The following is a 21921-nucleotide window of genomic DNA, read 5'->3' on the forward strand; positions in this document are numbered from 1 at the left end:
GGTGTTTGTTGGCCTCCCTGCTGAATTGTCGATTCTTTTAAGACTAGGATTTTCGTCCAGTCTGATCACTCCTGTAGCCCCAGTGTCTGGCGCATAGTTGCAGTTCACCTTTTGTTAAAACTGAACACGTTTCTAACCTAGGAACCTCCACATGCCCCAGGTGTGCACCAAAACACAAAAACAAAAAGAACAAAAAAGAATCAATTTGGAGTTCCTGTCTCGGCTCATCGAAACTGAACCTGACTGGCATCCAGGAGGATGCAGATTCGATCCCTGGCCTTGCTCAGTGGGTTTAGGATCCCACGTTGCTGCGAGCAGTGTAGGTCGCAGATGTGGCGTGGATCACGGCACGGCTGTGGCTGTGGTATAGGCCTGCATCTACAGCTCTGATTGGACCCCTAGCCTGGGAACCTTGATATGCTGTGGGTGTGGCCCTAAAAAGACGAAAGAAAAAAAAAAAAACGCATTTGAGAGCATTTTGTGGGAGATGAGGATTATTTCACAACACTTAAACAGCACATATTATGAACTTAACTCTAACTAGATTAAAGAACAGTTTGGCTTTATTTATTTTTTTCAGCTGCACCTGCTGCATATAGAATTTCTTAGGCCAGGGATTGAATCCAAGCCAGAGCGGTGACCTATGCCACCGCTGCAGCAACACGGGATCCTTAACTCCCGTGCTAGGCTGAGGATGGAACCCACACCACCACGGAGACAATGCCAGATCCTTCATCTGCTGCACCATAGTGAGAACGCCTTGTTTGGCTTTCTAAATCTGCGGGTTCCACATCCGCAATTTCAACCAACCACAGATGGAAAATATTTAGGTATAGAGTTCCCACTGTGGTCCATGGGTTAAGAACCTGACTGCAGTGGCTTGGGTTGATGTGGAGGTGTGGGTTCGATCTGCTGCTCGGTGCAGTGGTTTAGAGGATCCTGTGTTGCCGCAGCTGCTGCTCAGGTCGAAGCTATGGCTCAGATTCAATCCCTGGCTCAGGAACCTCCATGTGCCATGGGTATGACCTTAAAAAAGAGGGGGGGGGATAGTTCCAGAAATTTCCAAAAACCAAGACTTGGATTTGCCTCAGGTCCCGGCAACTCATTACAGAGCAGTTGAATCAGATCCAGTGCAAATTTGCACTGTATCATATTATAAGTGATCTAGAAATGATTGAAAATATTCAGGAGGAAGTGCAAAGGTTATACGCAAAATACTCTGAGGTTGTGGGTTCAGTCCCTGGCCTCGCTCAGTGGGTTAAGGATCTGGCATGGCCGAGAGCTGTGGTGTATGTAGGTCGCAGATGTGGCTCTGCTGTAGGCCGGTAGCTGTAGCTCCGATTCCACCCCTAGCCTGGGAGCCTCCTTATGCCGCGGGTGCCACCCTAAAAAGACAAAAGACAAAAAAAGAAAAAAAGAACAGAAGAGAAGAGCCTTGAGCTGGGCGGGGGGGGGGGGGGGGGGGGGGGGGGGGAAGGAAAGGAGGTGGTGGCAGGAGCTTCCGCTAAGGGCAGGAGATGAAGTGGGTGGCCCTCAGGAGGGACAAATTTTTGGGGGGAGGGTTGCAAAAATGAGGGATGGAGCCCCAAGAGCTTGGAGAGAACCGGCTATTCAACACCCATTGATTGAGCACCATTTGTATGCCAGGACTCGGGAACCAGCCTATATGCTCATGCACCCCTTCTCCCCACCCCACACCCCTCCCTCACCCTCTGCCCCAGAGGGCTCAAAGGATGGCCCCAGGGAGGGGTGGCATTTCCCTGGACCATTTACAAAGCCCTGAGCTAAAAGAACATTCTGCATGAAAAATACAGATTATTTGAAAATACAGATTATTAATCTGAGTTGGAGGGGGCAACTCAGGGGGACTGAAAAAGGATGAGAGGCTTCGGGGAGGGGAGGGCTAGAGAGCAGGGTTGGCAGGTGCTTGCAGGGAGCCGTGGGAACAGGCCCGCGGTGGGTCCTGTCCATGTGCTAAGTCCAGATGGCCTGGATCGCCAGGAGGGACCAGAAATGTATGTAGTTCAGGTAGGAAAAGAAACCTGGGGGAAGGAAGAGAGCACAGGGGGTGAGGCTCCGCGTTGGCCAGCCCACGCCTGACCCAGGCCTTTCCTCAAGCCCAGCCACGCCCCTCCCAGGTCCCCACCCCCATCCCCGAATCCCAACCAAGCCCCGCACCTCCACTCCATCACGTCCTGTGCCATCCCCCCTCCCTGGAACCCCCCCCCCCCATCCTGGTCTCTATGGGCCTCCCTGAACCCATGCCCACCCCCCACCCCCCACCCCATCCCCGCCCAGACCAGTCATGAAGAAGAGGAAGACGCCAATCCAGGCCAGGTAGAAGCTGAGCCCCAGCTTGTAGGTCATGCCTTCTTGCAGGTACTCATGGGCCTGCATCAGGTAGAACAGGACACCCAACGTCATGCTGGTCCCTGCACGGGGACAGATGTCAGGAGGCTGGGCACCGGTGTACAGGCCAAGTCTCTTCTCAGGTAGCAGAGTACGTGATCATTTTTTCTTGATGTCGTTGAAAAATAATATAGGAGGTGTTTTCTATTTCATTAAAAGGGGGAATGGGCGGAGATGATTTTCGAATAGAAAAATGTCCTGGGAGTTCCCGTCGTGGCGCAGTGGTTAACGAATCCGACTAGGAACCATGAGGTTGCGGGTTCGGTCCCTGCCCTTGCTCAGTGGTTTGACGATCTGGCGTTGCCCTGAGCTGTGGTGTAGATTGTAGACGCGGCTCGGATCCTGCGTTGCTGTGGCTCTGGCGTAGGCCGGTAGCTACAGCTCCGATTCGACCCCTAGCCTGGGAACCTCCATATGCCACGGGAGCAGCCCAAGAAATAGCAAAAAGACAAAAAAAAAAAAAGTCCTATTTTAGGAGTTCCCATTGTGGCTCAGTGGAAACAAATCCGACTAGTATCCATGAGGATGTGGGTGTGATCCCTGGTTATTCTCAGTGGGTTAAGGATCCGGTGTTGCCATGAGCTGTGGTGTAGGTCGCAGATGTGGCTCGGATCCTGCGTTGTTGTGGCGGTGGCGTAGACTGGCAGCTGTAGCTCAGATTCGACCCCCAGCCTGGGAACCTCCATATACTGTGGATTTGGCCATTAAAAAAAAAAAAAAAAAGAAAAGAAACAGGTCCTATTTCAGATGATCTAAAACCGAGGTGTTTTCTCCCCTTTGTGCCTTATATTTAAGTAATCAGGAAGAGCTACTAGACAAATTGGATAAATACTATTTATCAACAAGGAAACAGGAATGTGAAATTGAGTGGTCTCTCTTCCTTGCCCCGAACTCACTCTCCAAGAAAGTTCCTCTCTCTCCTGCTTTGTTGTCGTCTTTTTTTTTTTTGCCTTTTTGTCTTGTCTTTTTGACCTACACCACGGCTCACGGCAACAGGGGATCCTTAACCCACGGAGTGAGGCCAGGGATTGAGGGATGGAACCTGCATCCTCCAAGATACTACATCAGGTTCTTAACTTGCTGAGCCACCGTGGGAACTCCAGAATGTTCTCTTGATACAACCGAAAATCGTGATCAATTATTACAAGAGACAGGAACCCAATATCCTTCATTTCCAAATTAAAGGGTCCCCCCTTTTCTAAAGAGTGTAATGTGGTAGGCAAATGGAAAATTATTCTAATCAGAACATCAATTTTGGGTTATTTGGCTGGGAGAGGGAGGATTGCTATGGTCGGGGTATGTGCAAAGTTAAACAGCTTCCACAGTTCCCGTCGTGGCTCAGTGGTTAACAAACCCGACTAGCATCTGTGAGGTTGTGGGTTCGATCGCTGGCCTTGCTCAGTGGGTTAAGGATCTGGTGTTGCCATGAGCTGTGGCGTAGGTCGCAGATGCTGCTTGGATCCTGCGTTGCTGTGGCTGTGGTGTAGGCCAGTGGCTACAGCTCCGATTCGACCCCTAGCTTGGGAACCTTCATATGTCACAGGTTCAGCCCTAAAAGACAAAAAGACACACACACACACACACAAGTTAAATAGCTACCATCAAGTACTGACTTTTTTTTTTTTTTTTTTTGGTTTTTAGGGCCACATCTGCAGCATATGGAGGGGTCGAATATGAGCAGAACCTTAACCACCAATCCACCAGGGAACTCCAAATACTGACATTTTTTTGCTTTAGGGCTGCGCTCGTGGCATATGGAGGTTCCCAGGCTAGGGCTGAATCTGACGTGCAGCTGCCAGCCTACACCACAGCTCATGGCAATGCTGGATCCTTAACCCACTGAGCGAGGCCAGGGATTGAACCTGCATCTTCCTGGATCCTCGTCAGGTTTGCTAACTGCCGACCCACGAAGGGAACTCCAGTACTGACATTTTCTAATTCAATCTTTACCACACCTTCGTGTGGTAGGAAATTATATCCCCATCCTACAGATGAGAACACTGTGGCTCGGAAACCTTACGTAGCTTGAACAAAATCACAGAGCTAGTGGTGGTGAGATGGGATTTGGGATGCGGGTTGGAACTGGACCTGGGGTTGCGTGTTGGGCTGGAGAAGTTTGAAGGGCGGACACTGAGGTTGAGGCTGGTTTTGGGGGTGGGGACGAGTTGCGGTTGGAGATGAGGGTGGATTGGAGGGTGGTAAGGAGATGGGGTTGGGGATGGATTGGGATGAGTTTGAGAGTGAAATTCACAGGTAATATGGATGTGGTTGCCGTTGAGGTGGGGATCAAGAAGGTGGGGTCAGAGGTGGATGGGGCTTGAGTCTGAGGTTGAGAGTCACCGGTGATGGAGGTGGGTTGGACTTGGGGTGAATCTCGAAGGGGGCGAGGCATGGAGTTCACGTGGGTGTTGAGATTTGTAAAGGGCTTGGCAACAGTAAGGGGGATGGTTTGGAGATTGGCAAGAAGATAAAACCAGAAGGGGGCTGGGGATGGGATGGACGTCACAGCAGGGAATGATCTGTCGGTGACGGAGATGGGAGGCCAAGTGGAGGCTGGTACTGGGGCTGGAGGTCGGGTGGGGTCGGACATTGATTTTTTTGATTGGGGTGCACTGGGGATTTGGAGGGAGATAGGCTTGGGACTGGGGATGTAGATGAGGCTGGGGATGGGATTGGAGCAGGTTGGGTAGCAAGATAGGTCCTGGGCAAGGTACGGCTCGACGGGATGCTCCAGGGCGGGATCTCAGTGCCGTGCCTGTCAGGATGCTGGTGATGACGCTGGAGAAGTCCAGCATGGGCATGTTGGTGCTGGTGAAGAAGATGATGTTTATGAGTATGATGCAGAGGAAGAGGCTGGCAACGCTGGCGAAGAGGAGGAAGGCCCAGGCAAAGTCCAACAAGTCTGGGGAAGGAAGAGAATCAGAAACCCCAAGGCAGGTCCCCAGGCCCTGAACTGGGGGGAGAGGGTCCCCAGGGAGTCTTAGAGTATCCTTAATCCCCCTCCCTTGAAAATTCTTCATCCCCCAATTGAGACTGGGCTTTAGAGAAGGAACGATAGAGGCAGATGCCTTTGGCATGGAAGATACACCTTCAGACCAGTGAGGGCAGGTTCTTCTTTTTGGTCTTTTTTTAGGGCTGTTCCTGTCGCATAGGGAGGCTCCCAGGTTTGTGCCAGCCTATGCCCCAGCCACAGCAACACCGGATCCCAGATCCGAGCTGCCACCACAGCTCGGATGTGGTGACCTACACCACAGCTCATGGCAACGTTGCATCCTTAACCCACTAAGCAAGGTCAGGGATTGAACCTGTAACCTCATGGATGCTAGTCGGGTTCATTAACCACTGAACCATCATGGGAACTCCAAGGACAGGTTGGGTGATATCCCCACCTTGTGACTCATTGGGGTGACAGATTCCTTGGGGTGAACTAGCCCCAGGACAGTGAATAAGATGCTGGGGTTGTGAGCCCTGTAGGATGGACAAGTGAGAATGAGCATAAGGCAATAAGGATGGTTCTGAGGGCCATCCAGGGGCTACGCAACCATCATGGAGAAGGGAGATCCAGCCCAGGGCAGTGAGGACCAACCCGGGGAAGGCAGACATGGGTCCCTGGAACAAAGAGGACAGAGGCGTCCCAGGAATGGCGAGTATGGGGCAGGTGCTTACAAGCGTTCTGGTCGTACTCATGCATGCAGGAGATATCCGGGCATCGCACGAAGAAGATGGTGTTGATGGGGATGGTCTTGGAGCCAGCAGGGTCCCCCGGGGGTGCCAGTGGCACCTGAAAGTGGATCCAGGGCTGGCCCAGAGAGATGAGACCGATGATCACCATGCCGGCCAGGCTGAGCACCAAGCTCAGCTGGCGACTGAACTTCTTGGCCTCGTGCAGCAGCCGCCAGCCCATGGGCAGCTGGGAATGGCTGACTATACACCTGTCCTGAAACCTGTGGGAGATTACCCACCCCAGTGTCAACGCTGAGTCCAGCCAGCCAGCTCAACCAGCCTGGGTCCTACAGTCGGAGGCTGACCCACCCTTCCCTCTGTCCCCCAGGTCCAGCCTCTAGGCTCCTTTGCCTCCAGATCTTGCTTCCAGACCCTGCCACCCCCAGATTCATTCTCCAGGTTGACTCATAGCTTCAGTCTCTGTGCCATGGCCACCCACAGCAAGCCCTCGTGTCCTGCTTTCAAGCCCTGCCACCCATGGAAGTCTGACCTTCTGTCTCTGAGAAGCCAACCATGCATCTGGTCCCTGACTTTTTTTTTTTAAATCTTTTTAGGGCTGCCCCTGTGGCATATGGAGGTTCCCACGCATATGGAGGTTCCCATCAAAGCTGTAGCTGCCAGCCTATACCAAGCTCCTGGCAACACCAGATCCTTAACCCACTCAGCAAGGCCAGGGATCGAACCTGAGTCCTCATGGATGCTAGTCAGATTTGTTTTCACTGAGCCACGACAGGAACTCCCTGGTCCCTGACTTTTGACTCCTACGCATCCCCCAGCATTCTGGCCCCACCCCTGGCCTACTCCCTGGACCCCTGCCTCTCACCTGCCAGCCTCACCCTCAATGGAGCTGCCTGAGGGTAGGCTGTGGATGTTGCTTTCTAGGGCATGCTGATCAATTTGGAAGCCATCCAAAGAGTCTTTGAAACTCTCCTGTGAGGTCCAGATAATTGATTCATCGAGGCTTTTGATACTGGCCTCGGGGCTGTAAGTAATTGAAGGAGGGACATCCACTTTGGCCCGGGCTGGTGACATGGAGCCTGGCAGATTGGAGTGGGTGCTCTGGGTTGTTGGCTGGATGCTAACTTGACTAGTGTAGGCCAGGGGGCTGCAGGAGGTTGACGAAAGACTTTGGATACCCAAGTGGTGCGTTTGGAAGGTTGGTGGGACATCTCGGGGGTTCAAGTGGCGACTGTAGCTAATGGACCGTGTGTCTTGGACAGTGGCATGGTGACTGCTGCTGATGGATGCTGTGTCCTCCGCACTGAGTCGCTGAATATTGATTAGGAGAGAGTCTTGGTTACTCGCCCGGTGGCTGTGGAGGATGGGCAGGGGCTCACGAATACTGACCCGGCGACTGTGGAGGATGGGCAGGGGTTCTTGGATACTGACCCGGCGAATCTGGGTGGTGGGCTGAGAGTCTCGGGTACCGGTCTGTTGACTTTGGATAATGGGCTGAGAGTCTTGGGTACTGGTCTGCCGAGTCTGGACGGTGGGCTGAGAGCCTTGGGTACTGGTCTGTCGACTCTGGATGGCGGGCTGAGAGTCTTGGTTACTGGTCTGTCGAGTCTGGACGGTGGACTGAGAGTCTTGGTTACTGGTCTGTTGAGTTTGGACAGTCGGCTGAGAGTCTTGGTTACTGGTCCAGGGACTAAAGGTAGTTGACCAAGGGCCTTGGGTCTCCCATTGGGTGTTGCTGGGAGTTGCAGGAAGGGAATCTGGCTGAGTGCTCTGATGGCCAGATCGGGGCCTCTGGGCCATGGAGTGATGCGGGGCAAGACTGGTGCTCAGATGCACTCAACAACCTGCCAGCCGCCTCAGCCCTTCCTTCCGGGCATCTCCATGGCCATCTGGAAGTCCATTGGTCTCTCCCAAGGCTCAGGCTCTGTCCCTTGGGATTTAAATCTCTCTGTCCCCTCTTGTGTGTTTCTTGGTCTTTCCTGTTTTCCCCAGGCTGGCCTAAGGGCTTCAGTGTGACCTGGAGCTTGGAGCAAGGGGGAGGTTCCATGACAGTTGGAGGGGTTCCAGGAGGTTGGGATGTTGGCCATGGATTCAAATTTCACCCTAGCCCCGTGTGAGAGATGAGGGGGCTTGGGCTGGGTCAGGAGGGGTTCAGTGTGGGGTCTTGGCAGGGTCAGGAAGGAGTTGCAGCTGGATCAGGGAGGTGCCAGGACACGCCAGGGGTCAAGTAGAGGGTAGAGAACCATTAGGGTAGAGACAGGGCTGGGGGAGAGGGGTCAGTGTAGGGTCCGAGTGTGGGCAGGTGGTCAGGGCAGGGTCGGGCTGAAGTCCCCAAGGGCCGGAGTGGGGTCAGGGCACGCACTGCAGCAGTGGCAGATCCTTTAACCCACTGTGCCGGGCTAGAGAATGAACCTGCGTCCTGGCGCTCCAGAGATGCCGCTGACCCCACTGGGCCACAGAAGGGACTCCATAGATATTGATTTCAGTCCTGAAAGTTTCTTTCTCCATCTCTCAAGCCCCTTCCTGAGTTCCAGACCCATAGATCCAAGGGCCTCTGAAATCCACAGGGAAGAAGGGGATTATTATTAATAATAGGCCCCACTATCACATCATTCATCCATCACTTTTTTTTTTTTGTCTTTTCAGGGCCATACCTGCGGCACATGGAGGTTCCCAGGCTAGGGGTCCAGTCGGAGCTGTAGCCACCACCTATGCCAGAGCCACAGCAATGCAGGATCCAAGCCACGTCTGTGACCTATGCCACAGCTCATGGCCACGCCGGATCCCCAACCCACTGAGCAAGGCCAGGGACCGAACCCACAACCTCATGGTTCCTAGTCGGATTCGTTAACAACTGAGCCATGGTGGGAACTCCTATCCATCACTCCTTTTATTCAACAAAGAACAAGGCTCTATACCAGGCAGTGGAAGTGCAGCGGGCAACAGGAGAGATTGTTTCCCTACCCTCATGGAAGTCCGGTAGGGAAATAGAGAAATGATGAATCCTAGGTTTAAGGTGTGCACATGAGGGAGACTCGCTCATTGCACTACAGGAGTGTCTGATGGGCAGCCTGGTCGGGAATTGAGGCTGGGGGTGGGGTGGGGGGCTCATCAAGGGAAATGTAGAGGAAGTGACATTGGAGGTGAGGCTGTTAGGGCAGTCAGGGCAAAGGTGGAAGAAGAGTGCCCCAGGGAGAGGAAGTGGCATGAATCAGATCATGACCTTGGGCTGTGGGGGTCCCAGGGTAGCCTCTTGGTGTGGGGGAGGGACCCTGTGAAGTCGAGTGTGTCTGGAGGTGAGGGGAGAGGGCTGAGTCAGGGTCTCTGCCAGCTGGAAAGTTGGCAGAGCACAGCGCTTGGTGAATCTGGAGCACACCACCTGTGTCCCCTTTTGACACCATGGGTCTCAGCCTATCGAACACACTTTGGAACCCATGTCCTGGGTTGGGATTTGCGACAGGGCTGGAGATAAGGGGGGTGGCATTTAGAGTGGAGATGGAGCTGGGCTTTGGGGAACAGGGAGCAGAAGATGAAACTAGAGATGGCACAGGGACGTTTGGGTTTAGGATGGGTTGTGGGTGGGAGACGAGTTGGGTTTTAGGGTTAGAGTTGGGAAGGGGGCTGTGTTCAGAGTTTGGGACTCAGAATATTAGGGATGACGTGGGGCTGTGGGCGATGCTGGGACAGGACAGGAAACAGAGACTTGGATAAAGTTGGGATTGGGGTTTGAGTGGGAATGGGAAGATGGCTGTGGGCGGAAGGGGATGGAGAACGGGGTGAAAGGCAAGGTTGGGGTGGGGTTGGAGATGGGAATGTGTTCAGAGATGGCGACTAGGGAACAGCAGAATGAGGCAGGCAGAGCCAGAACCCCAGAACTCTATTCTTTCCCAGTGGAACAGGCTTCTTACTGGGAGGAGGATCGCAAGTTGGTCCTGCGGGGCTGGTGTCTTGTCTTCAGTGTCACGGCCACTCTGATGCTGTTTACTGTGTTGGATGGGCGTTTGGTCTACCTGCAGGGCCCCTACATTGGCTACCTGGGCTTCTGGACTGACTGCAGGAAGCACAAGTGCGCCAGCCTGGGCCAAGTCACTGGTCAGTAGGAGTCTGGGCAAGCTGTGGGGTGGTGTGGAGGAGGGCGGTGGTGGCTGGAATTTATCGGGGGGTGGAATCTCTGTGGGAATATCTTTGGGTGTTTTTGGTTGTGGGGGGATCTTTAGAATTCTCAACATGATCTCTATAGAGTCTCTGAAATCTTAAGGAGAGATGGCAAGAGACAAATACCCTCTGAGAAGCTGGATCCGGCAGTACTTGAACCCGCAACAATTTTTGCCTCCATGCTTTTTCCACAACATGAAACCAGCTTGAATTTGAGAGGTATAAGAGAAAGAGACACTCAAAATAAACAAATACAATTAGGAGTTCCCGTTGTGGTCAGTGGTTAATGAATCCGACTAGGAACCATGAGGCTGCGGATTCGATCCCTGCCCTTGCTCAGTGGGTTGGGGATCCGGCGTTGCAGTGAGCTGGGGTGTAGCTTGCAGACGCGGCTCGGATCCTGCGTTGCTGTGGCTCTGGTGTAGGCTGGCGGCTACAGCTCTGATTCGACCCCTAGCCCGGGAACCTCCATATGCTGCAGGAGTGGCCCAAGAAATGGCAAAAAAGACAAAAATAAATAAATAAATACGATTAATGGTATACAATGTTCTGGAAGCGAACATCATGAGGGGGTTTCCTGGAGTTATATATGGCTTATGAGGAAACAGGACTGTCTTTGCTCATGAAAAGAAGAGAATTACCAAAACCCAATCTGCGTCATGGTTAGATGGCTAAAGACGCCACCATTCTTTCTCACACTTTTTTTTTTTTTTTAAAGGCTAACAACAGCCTTCTTCCAACTGTCTTTTTAGGGCTTCACCTGTGGCATATGGAAGTTCCCAGGCTAGGGGTCAAATCAGAGCTGCAGCTGCCAGCCTATACCACAGCCACAGCCACTCCAGATTGGAGCTGCATCTGTGACCTCCACCAGAGCTCAAGGCAACACCGGATCCTTAACCCACTGAGTGAGGCCAGGGATGGAACCCGCATCCCCATGGATATGAGTTGGGTTCATTTCCACTGAGCCACAAGGGGAACTCCTACAATACTTCATTGATTCTTTTGGGGGATATATTCTCAAGAGCAGAATAGCAGTGCTTCAAAAGGGCTGATGAAATTTTGTAAGGTCAGAGTTCTCACGACAAGCAGCAGAAGCCTGTTCAAGCTGGTTTAAGCAGAAAGCAGATTTATGCAGAATACTGGGGAGTTTGTGGAATCTTTGTGAGGTCAGAGAACTGGGCTGCAAGGGCTGATGACCAGGACTATGCCCAAAGAGTCCTGGAGGACTGGCTGGCTGGGCACACACTTGACCTGTGGACCCCGTCCCTCCAGGGCTGGACTCCACTGAGGCACCTCTTTCTCTGCTGTCCCAGGACCCTGAAGGTAGCTGCAGCCACCCCCACTAGAATAGAGTTCACACCTACTTCTTCTGGCTGCCAAGTCCAAGTTTAGCATGGTTCTATTTCATTGGTGGAGACTGGTCACGTGCCAAGGTCTTAGTTATAAGAGAGGCTGGTTTCCTCACTGGGAATCTTCAACCATGTTTATGTAACTGATCCCGAGAGCACTATTGCTATTCTGTAATAATGTGTGGTTTGCCAAAAACAAAGCAGCTGAAGTAGTCTTGCCCTGCTCAAAAGCAGGCAAAGTAGGGGAGTTCCCTTCATGGCTCAGTGGAAATGAATCCAACTACTATCCATGAGGGCACAGGTTTGATCCCTGGCCTTGCTCAGTGGGTTAAGGATCTGGCATTGCCATGAGCTGTGGGGTAGGTCACAGATGTGGCTCGGATCCCACATTGCTGTGGCTGTGGTGTAGGCTGGCAGCTGCAGCTCCGATTCAACCCCTAGCCTGGGAACCTCCATATGCTTCAGGTGCGGCCCTAAAAAAAAAAAAAAAAAAAAGTAGGCAAAGTAGGCAATGGCTAAGAGGAGGATATGGAATTCTCAGAAGGGGCTGAAACTCTTGTATTGAAATGCAAACTGGATAAACATCGATTTTAAACTGAGTGTGATTCTTTCATTTAGGTACCTTGGTTTTAGAGTTTTAGAGTACTGGATTGAAAGGCTTTTTTTTTTTTTTTTTTTTTTTTTTGCATTTTAGGGCCGAACCTGAGGCATATAGAGGGGTTCTCAGGCTAGGGGTCTAATAGAAGGTACAGCTGCCAGCCTACACCACAGTCACAGCAATGCCAGATCCGAGCCACATCTGCAACCTACACCACAGCTCACGGCAATGCCGGATCCTTAACCCACTGAGCGAGGCCAGGGACTGAACCCACAACCTCATGGTTCCTAGTTGGATTTGTTTCCGCTGTGCTATGACGGGAACTCCTGAAAGTTTTCTTGTGTGTACATCTGTGTGTGTGTTCTGGGGCATATGGGGGGTGGGTGATTTGATATCCAGGGAGGCCTGGGGGTGAGAATGGGGTCACGAGGGAACAGTGGGCTATGAGTAGAGAGAAGTAGGGTGACTTTGGAGATCACTAAGGAGAATAAAGTGTCTTGTGTAACTTCGAGGGTGTTCTAGGGAGTGTCTGCCATTGAGGGCATTAGTGTTAAGTTAGTCTGGAACTTTGGGGGTGTCTGTGGGGCTGACTCTAGAAATGATAGGGATGATTCTGTGGGATGAACTTGAGGGTGTGGGTGGAGGTGACTCAGGGGTCATTGCATGGGGGTGAACTTGAAAGTATGTTTGGAGTTGACCATGAGGGTGTCTGGGATTAACTCTGGGTTAAATAGGGGTGATTTAAGACCACTTTGAGGGTACAAGTGGGCTGACCTTGGGTTGACTTTATGGGGGTGACTTTGTGAGAGTGGGAGTCATTTGGGGGTTTCTAGGAGGGGACTGGCAGTGGGAGTGATTTTGGGGACATCTGTAGCTAAACTTTGGGTGTCTGTTGGGCATGTTCTTCATGGGTGTCAGGGGGATGAATTTGGTGGGTGATCTTGGAGGGAAAGTGGGGCTGACTCTGGGCCATTTCCCCCTTTCCCCCCAGTTCTAATCCACATGAGCATGGGCTTCATGATGCTGGCCCTGATCCTGTGTCTCATCCTCCTCCTGGCCATGAGCCTCTCCTTCCGGCAGGTGTTCCAACGCCTGAACAAGACCGACCTGGTCTTCAGTTCCCTCTGCTTCAGCATTGGTAAGTGCAGCCCCGGGGCAGGGGCCCCCTCCCTAGGCCAGCATCTCTCCCTGGGGCTCTCTTTCTGGCCTCCGGAGGTGTATCTCAGAGGGTCTCTCCTGCTGGGTCTCTGGGTCTCTTGGGATTCCTGCCTCCCTGTCGCCGTGTGTTTCTCGGCTCTACCACATCGTTTCCGTCGGGGTGAGGGGCACTGGGGCTCTCGCACTCTCTTCCTGTGTCTCTCTCTTTCCACCCTCTCCTGGTATCTTTCTGTGCGTGTTCTGTGTGCTCGGAGGGTGGGAGAGGCAGTCTGTCTCCTCTCTTCTTTTCCGAGGGGCTCGGGGTCCCTGTCTAGCCTCGTGTCCATCTCTGGCTCCCCCCCAGCGCAGGGCTCCTGATTGTCCTCAGCCTGACGCTCTTTGTAGTCAACTGCGAGACGCTGAGGCCAAAGGCACAGGTATCTTACCTGGTGACCACCTACCTGTGCTGGGGCGCCGGCGCCTTGATGCTGTGGGCCGGTGAGGGGCGGGGCCTCTGGAGGAAGGGGCGGGTCTCGACAGGGCAGGGGGCGGAGCCCGGGGAGAACAGGATTGGGGTGGACCTCGGGGGAGGTCAGCCTCGAGGGGTTGAGCGGGGCTCGGAGTCCGGTAGCCTACCTAGCCCTCACCCCCAGGAACCCTGAGCTACTTAAACTACGTGGGCATGTGGGGCAAAGCGACCCCCTTGATGGAGCGGCGGCTGAGCTATCGCCGGTGGGCCTTGCAGCAGAGCACCCAGAAGTCCACGCCCAAATAGCAGCAGTCAGACTCAGATTCCAAGCGCACCGAGGACGCGACCAATTCACTTCTCCCCAAGCACCCCCCTCTGAGCCTCTCTAAGCAATTGCACCCGAGCTTCTCAGGACACAGACACGTAACCGCGGCCGGGTGCCGGGCCCACCCCTTCCATCTAGGCCAAGGGTGCGAGATGACCCACTCCCTCCGAGAGCAAGTGACAGAGCCCCACCCCTCAAACGAGAGCCCACCCTTTGCAGCTCTGGCCGCGCCCACGGGGCTCCCTCGGCCCCCACCCCGGAAGTCCGACACCGCCCCCTCGCGTTCAGCCCCACCCCCGAGCCAAGCTAGGCCCCGCCCCCTGGCGTCCAGCCCTCGCTGCCACGGCCCGAAGCCGCTCTCCATCATCGGAATTCCTCCCCCTCCGAGGGGCAGCACGGCCCCAGGATGTCCAGTCTTGGCCCCAGGCCGACACGACACTGCCCAGCATTTGATGTAGCCCCGCTCCAAGGCAGAACAGGCCCCTCCCAGGGAGGCGTGGCTTGCAATAACATCCCCGCCCCTTCCTGGTTTACCCGCTGCAATAAAACGTGGTCCTAGCCTCTCAGAGCCCGACTCTCTATTTAGTGCTCTCCACCTACTTTGCCCTGTGGGGTCTGAACCTTTCTCTGCCTCTTGGTCTACAACCTGCCTCTGGCCCTTCCCTTCCTCGCTGCTCTTTACTGTAGGCCAGACAGGTCCCGAGTGTCCAGGTGTCCGGCGTCTGGAAGGCCAAACAACATCAGGACTTGAAGCGAATGTGTTGCATATTTGATTTTACTGTGGGCATGGGACAGGACGGGGGCATTCAGGGGTTTTCAGTAATGGTGTCATTGATCCAATCCAGATAGAAAATCAGTTTGGTGTAGATGGACGGCTTATTAGCGCTACCACACGGAGTGTGGCCCCAGGACGTGATCCCTTGCCACATACCGTTGCAGATCAGCGGGCCTCCTGAGTCACCCTATGGCACAAGCAGGAGAGGGAGAGTATGAGAAGGGGTAGCAAGGCCTGGGGGTCCAGCCGGGGAGCTCCAGCTATCAGATCTGGATGCACAGATCCAGACAGGGACTTGCCAGCTCTGGAGACAGAGACAGTCGTGGAGCTCGCGTGGTTAATGAACCGATTAGTATTCACAAGGACACAGGTTCAATCCCTGGCCTCGTTTAGTGCGTTAAGGATCTGGTGTTGCCATGAGCAGTGGTGTACGTCGCAGACGCAGCTTGGATCCTGAGTTGCTGTGGCTGTGGTGTAGGCCAGCAGCTACAGCTCTGATTCAACCGCTAGCCTGGGAACCTCCATGTGCTGCGGGTACAGCCCTAAAAAGGCAAAAAGACAATGAAATATAAAATAAAATAAAATAAAGTAAAATAAAATAAAATAAAATAAAATAGTAAAACAAGGTTAAAAAAGAGACAGTTTTCTCCTGAGTCCACTGCCAGAAGAAGATCAATGGGAATTCCAACAGAGGAACAGAGGGGACAGTGGCTGGAGTCCTGCCCCCGGGGGATGGGACCTTAGGGTCTAGTTTCTGCCCAGGGTGGACAAGATCCAGGAGGGGGGTGGTCCCTGCAGACACGTCAGGGGGGATGGGGAGGACCCTCCCATCTCTAAGACCCTCCCACCCTTAGGGCTGATCTCAGATGTCGCCTCTCCTGAGAAGCGTCCTCTGAGGGGACTGGACGCCTGAGGTTGAGGGAGGAATGCATGAAGGGTGACTGGGAGGCAGGAGATGCATGGGAATGGGGATGGAGGAAGGAGAGTGCGGAGGGAGCCAGCGCTGGGAAGCAACGGAGACAGATGCCTGCTTAGCGCTGAAGCCCAGTCCAGGATTGGAGTCCCCTCCCCCGGCACTTCAAGGCCCCAGGGGACAGGCTGGCTCACCATACAGGTGTCCTTGCCACCTGGCAGGTATCCAGCACACAGCATGGACTCCGTCACCTTGTCAGGATGGGCATCGGCACAAAACGTATTCTGCAGGAGAGTGAGCTCCACACACTGGATTTCGTCGGGGAATTCGACTGTGGGCACAACATGGGAAACGCAGGGCTGTAGCGGCCAGACCCCACTTCCTCTGCCCTCCCCGCTGAGACTCCGGAGTCCAGGTCCCCCACCCCCTCCTCTTACACCCAGGTGCCTGGGCTGCACCGTCCCGCCCCCGACGTACAGTCCTCTGGTCCTGGCTCGATGCTGCCCCAGCCGGAGGCTTGGCAGGTGCTGCCCAGTTCGGGTTCCTGGGTGGGCAGCTCCAGGACCTTCACGGCGTCTGTGATCTCGGCGGGGCTGTGCAGGCGGAGCAGCATGAGGTCGTGGCTGTAGTCCTTCCCGTCGGCCTTGGTGTGATTCTTCAGGAGGCTCAGGTTGAAACCGGGGTGCGGGAAGTCGGCAGTGACCCCGAAAAACTGGGCTGTGTCTTCGTTCTCGAACAGGTTGTGGCGACCCAGCCAGACCTGATAATTACTGGGGAAGGAGAGGGTGGAGACGGTGAGGATGAAGAGAGGAGGGGCCAGCAGGGGAGACCGACGGGACAGGGGGGCACGAGGACGGGTCCAAAATGAGGAAGAGAAACAGGAGGGGGGGGAGAGGGCGGGGGAAGCTCTAGCGTCACTGAAAACACAGAGACAGTGAGTGAACATATAAGAAGGGGAGACAGATGGGGAATGAAGGGGGGGAGCCGAGGGCAGCAGAGGGCATGAGAAAGATGCAGGCAAGGTGGTGAGAGAGAGGGAGTATGTGACATGCAGGATGAGGAGGAGCCAGTGAGAGAGAGAGACTAAGAAAGGAGGAAAGGGGGAGTTCCCGCTGTGGCTCAGTGGTAATGAACTCAAGTAGTATCCATGAGGACGTGGGTTCGATCCCTGGGCTTGCTCAGTGGGTGAAGGATGCCGCGTTGTGGTTAGCTGTGGTATAGGCTGGCCTGGGAACTTCCAAATGCTGCAGGTGCGGCCCTTTAAAAAAAAAAAAAAGGAAGGAAAAAGACTGATCCAAGCGGGAGAGTGAGAAAAGGACCAAGTGAGGAAGAGAGGAGGGGTAAGAAGAGAGAACGAGGAGTTCCCAGTCGTGGCACAGTGGAAATGAATCCGACGAGGAACCGTGAGGCTGCGGGTGGGATCCCTGGCCTCGCTCCGTGGGTGAAGGATCCGGCGTTGCCGTGGGCTGTGGTGTGGGTTGCAGACATGGCTCGGATTCCAAGTTGCTGTGGCTGTGGTATAGGCTGGCAGCTGTAGCTCCAATTCGGCCTCCATATGCCAAGAGGGTGGTAGAAACAGGCAGAGGGGCTGAGAGTGTGCGAGAGGAGGCGGGGCGGGGCCTGGGACCAGCTCAGCCACCTTCTGGGGTTGGTTCCCCTGCAGGAGGGCAGGTGGCCTGGCCTCCAGCCCAAGGTCGGAGTCCCTTCCTGCCCCAGCCCCCTCTCTCCTTGACCCCTCCCCCTTCCCCCCTTTGCTCCCATCCAGCTCCAGCCCTGCCAGCCCCGCCGGCTGCCCTGCCCCCCACAGTGCTTGATGGTCCTGGAGGGAGGGGCTGGGCAGCATGAGACACTCCCCCAGCCCCCATATCCACTGGCTGGGGATACTCTTCCTTTCTCCTGGGAGAAGATGTGCTCAGTGATGGGAGAGGGAGTGAGGCAGAGACCGGGGGGGGGGGGGGGGGGGGGGGGAAGGCAGAGAGATGGAGGGTGAGACGCAGGTGACAGGGTAGCAGAGAGCCCTTGACATGGTCAGAGACATGGAGACAGAGGATAAGTCATAGTCACATAGAGACCCACAGAGCCAGGTCCTGAGAGACACAGCGATGGAGACATAGGAAGCGAGAGGGACAGTTACTCCGACCCACCAAGAGAGCCGGGCAGCCACGGAGAGGGCTTTTTCAGGGTCAGCCCTGCCCCTCTCCTTGTGACCCTGTGACCCTGGACCTCTCTGCCTTGGGTCCTCCAGCCCTCCCGTGGTTATCCGAAGAGACAGGGCTGGCTGCTTGATCTCGAGGGGACTTAATCCCCCCCCATCCTGCAGCCCCTACTCACTCGTTCTTGCAGTGAGCTGCTGTGAGCACCCACTTGGGGTCCACCAGGACGCCCCCACACTGGAAGGAGCTGTAATGGTAGATAGCCACCTGCCAGGGGTGAGAATCCTTCTCACACTCCCTGCCTCCTATGACCCGAGACTGGATGGGGGGCGCAGCTCCTGTGGACAGGATGCAGAGTCAAGTTCAATGGCGGCAGAGGTTGGTAATGGGCCCGAGGGACTGGGCTGGGAGAGAGCACTGGGCTGTGGGATGGGGGCATGGGGACACAGGACCAGAGCCGGGGGGCTGAGGACAGGGGCAAGGGGTGTGGTGAATGGCCTGGAATTCTGGAACTGTCCCTGGGATTGTGGGTTGGTGGCTCATCCTGAGTGTGGAGACTATGCTGAGCCCAGAGTCACCCCCGGTGACCAGGGTAGGGGACAAAAGGCAGCACCTGGCCAGGCATCTGGTGGAGGGGGTGATTTGGCTTCTGGGGAACAGGAGGCTATAGGTTCTGAGAGGGGAAACCTCAGCCCCAAGGGACAGACTCGGGGGTGCCAGGAGTAAGGGGCTCCCAGGCTGAGGCAATGATTAGGGCTTGGCTTGGTCTTTTGGAGGGGGAGTTTCTGGAAAGAACGCTGATTTGGGGAATCAGGTTAGAGGGGCCAAGAAGGGCCTCGGTGGAATTTGGGGGGCTCCTGGATTGGGGCTGGGAGATTTGGGGAGAATTGGGGTTCCAAGGCAAAGGCTGAATAAACAGATTCCGCTGAGGGTTTGGGGTCCTGTGACATAGGAGTGGCATTCTAAGGGGAGTGGGGGCCCCGGGGCTGGGCTGGGGTCAGACTGGGAAGGGCTCAGGAGGAGGGGGAGTGGAATGACGTCATTCTGGGACCAGGGGATCCTCACAGGCGTGGAGTTGAGGGTCTCAGGCTACTGGAAGCATCTAGGGCTCTCTTGGGAGCCGTGCCTAGACAGGAAGGGGCCAAGCAGCTGTGGGACCGTAGAGAGAACTCATCTGATGTGGAGGTTTTAGAATCATGTATCAGGGTCCTTGGGGCAGGACAGCTGGGGCTGGGAAGGTATTTGTTGGGATCCTGGGTGGGGGCATTGGTTCGGGGGGCGGGGGGGTCCCAGAAAACCAGAGGTTGGGAGGGGTCGAGTTGAAGAGGGGCTGGAGCTCAGGGCGGGATGCTAATTCTGCAAGGAGAGAGCGTGTGGTTGTGGGTTCTGTGAATTGTTCCCTGGGGGGTAAGGCTGGGGGTTCTGGGAAGGAAGACACCCCACACAAGGAGGGGGGCCACCTGGTCACAGATGAGAAAGTCTGCCTTTGAAGAAGCGTAGGTGTCTGGTAGAATTTGGGGTCCTGGGAAGATTGGGCGAGATTAGGTGCCAGGACTGGAGGAGCTCATGGAGGGCCAGCAGCTGGATGGGGAAAATCACCAGAATGTGGCCAGACTTGGGGGCAAGAGCCAGACCATTGGGCCAGAGAGAAATAGGGCAGGAGTTCCCGTTGTGGCTCGGTGGTGATGAACCTGATTAGTATCCATGAGGATGCAGGTTCCATCTCTGGTCCTGCTCAGTGGGTTAAGGATCCAGTGTTGCTGTGACCTGCAGCCTAGGTTGCAGATGCAGCTCAGATCTGTCACTGTGGCTGTGGTGTAGGCTGGCAGCTGCAGCTCCTATTCAACTCCTAGCCTGGGAATGACCATATGCTGCAGGCACGGCCCTAAAAAAAAAAAAAAGAGGAGTTCCCATCGTGGCTTGGCGAAAAGGTATCTGACTAGGAACCAACAGGTTGCCGGTTCTATCCATGGCCTTGCTCAGTGGGTTAAGGATCTGGCATTGCCATGAGCTGTGGTGTAGCTTCGCAGATTCGGCTCGGATCCCACTGTGCTATGGCTGTGGTGTAGGCTGGCAGCTGTAGCTCCGATGAGACCCCTAGCCTGGGAACCTCCATATGCCGTGGGTGCAGCCCTAAAAAAAAAAAAAAAAAAAGAGAGAGAGAGAGAGAGAGAGAGAGAGAGAGAGAGAGAAATAGGGCATAGGATGGAGGACCGGGGTCCCAAAGTCTGATGGGGTTGTGTGTGGGGGGGTCTCTTTGGAAGAGAGAAACAAGGATGGCTCAAGATCTGCCCCTTTAGATAAGTGGATGGGAGCAGGGACCTGAGTGGGAAAGAGGAGAAAATTCTGGTTGTTCCTGGGAGGGAACAGGGACATAGGCTGAGTAAGGTGACAACGAGGAGGGGCCAGTTTGGATTTTAGGGTGGGGCTGGGAGAGATAAGAAAGAGCCTTGTATTCTGGTCTGGGGCTGGACTACGGAGTTGGAGGGGGTGCAGAAGAGAGGGGAGTGAGGGGAGAGGGGTGAGGGGAGAGGGGAAGGGGTTACGAAGTGGGATCAAGGGCAGCATTAGAATCAGAGCCCACCGCTCCCTCCCACATCTTCCCCACTGTCTCACCAGTCCCTGCCAGGGACAGGGCAAGGCGCAGAACCAGGAACCACATGGTGACAGAGGTGTCCAGGGGCAGCAGGCGGTGAGCTTGGAGCTGGGGAGCCTTCCTGAGGAGCCTTTTAAAGCCCTCACTCCCCCCCACCAGGGCCCCACCCCTGCCCTGCTGGCACCCAGATGCTGGCCAAGGCCCTGCCCCTGCTTCCTGGGGGCTGGACCCCCCCCATCCCCCGCCCGAAGAGCTGTGACAGTGGCGGGAGAGCCAGCACCTGTTGTTCTGTCGTCAGCCCCTTGATTGCGCTGGAAGCATTCCTGAGACCTGAAGCCAGACAGGGCAGGGCTTGGAGCTCCTGGGGCCTTGCTCTTGGGGGCAGAGCGAGCGAAGGGAGGGGGAGGTGGGGTGAGTGGGATCAGAAACAAGAAGGTGGAAGAATCACTGACTCCAATACGCAGCTCCATGTACCTTGAGCCCCAAGGTATATATGTACCCCCAAGACCCAGCATACCCCCAGAGCAGGAGGCCCTGATTCCTTTCTTCCTACACCACTTGCACCCAAAGATACCAGCTTCTCAGCTTCCAGTGCCCCCATATAAGCCCTGATTTTCAGAATGTCCTGACTCTTGAACTCCCAGCCTCGGGATTCAGGTTCCTTTCTTTCTTTTCTTTTTTTTTTTTCTTTTGTCTTTTTGCCATTTCCTGGGCCGCTCCTGCGGCATATGGAGGTTCCCAGGCTAAGGGTCTAATCGGAGCTGTAGCCTCTGGCCTACACCAGACCCACAGCAACATGGGATCTGAGCTGCATCTGCAACCTACACAACAGCTCACAGCAACGCCGGATCCCCAACCCACTGAGCAAGGCCCCTGATCAAACCCACAACCTCATGGTTCCTAGTCGGATTCCTTAACCACTGAGCCATGATGGGGACGCCTCAGGTTCCTTTTATAATAAAATCTTAGGTACCCCTCACCAAACCCTAGCACCTGTAAATGTGGGAATATGAAGTTCCAGGGGTCCCCAGAGTAAGTTTCCTAGCCTGTCAAAACCCAATGTCCACCCCCCCAATGATGTTGGGGTCCCATTACCCACCTCCTCCTTGTTCTCCAAATCTGGGTATTCAAGCTCATGTCCTCCAAAGTCCCAGAGATGCTGGACCACCTGCCTTCCAAGGCCAACAGAACCTCGCCACAGATTCCAATCCACCCTCCCCTCCATTAAATATTTAGGTTTCAGAAGCCAGATTCACAGACTTCCACATTTGGTGACCTGAAAAAGCACATTTTGGGGCTCCCTGAAGAGAGTCAGGAACTGGATTCCTGCGGCCTCCGTGGTAAACCCAGAGGCTGGACTC

The 21921-nt window shown here is 54.8% G+C and overlaps 1 protein-coding gene across 1 annotated transcript; it reads right to left on the bottom strand.

The window, feature by feature from the left end:
* Positions 1-14880: 14880 nt before the first annotated feature.
* KLK1 (kallikrein 1) lies at positions 14881-20675 on the bottom strand. Its single transcript, XM_047792857.1, has 5 exons — positions 20581-20675; positions 18143-18302; positions 16289-16581; positions 16006-16142; positions 14881-15085 (listed from the first exon to the last, which is right to left on the bottom strand). Exons 1-5 carry the CDS (start codon positions 20624-20626, stop codon positions 14930-14932), a joined length of 792 nt encoding a protein of 263 aa, XP_047648813.1. The 5' UTR covers positions 20627-20675; the 3' UTR covers positions 14881-14929.
* Between the last annotated feature and the right edge of the window lie 1246 nt (positions 20676-21921).

The sequence above is a fragment of the Phacochoerus africanus genome, chromosome 8 (assembly GCF_016906955.1).
Source record: "Phacochoerus africanus isolate WHEZ1 chromosome 8, ROS_Pafr_v1, whole genome shotgun sequence".
Taxonomy (NCBI): domain Eukaryota; kingdom Metazoa; phylum Chordata; class Mammalia; order Artiodactyla; family Suidae; genus Phacochoerus; species Phacochoerus africanus.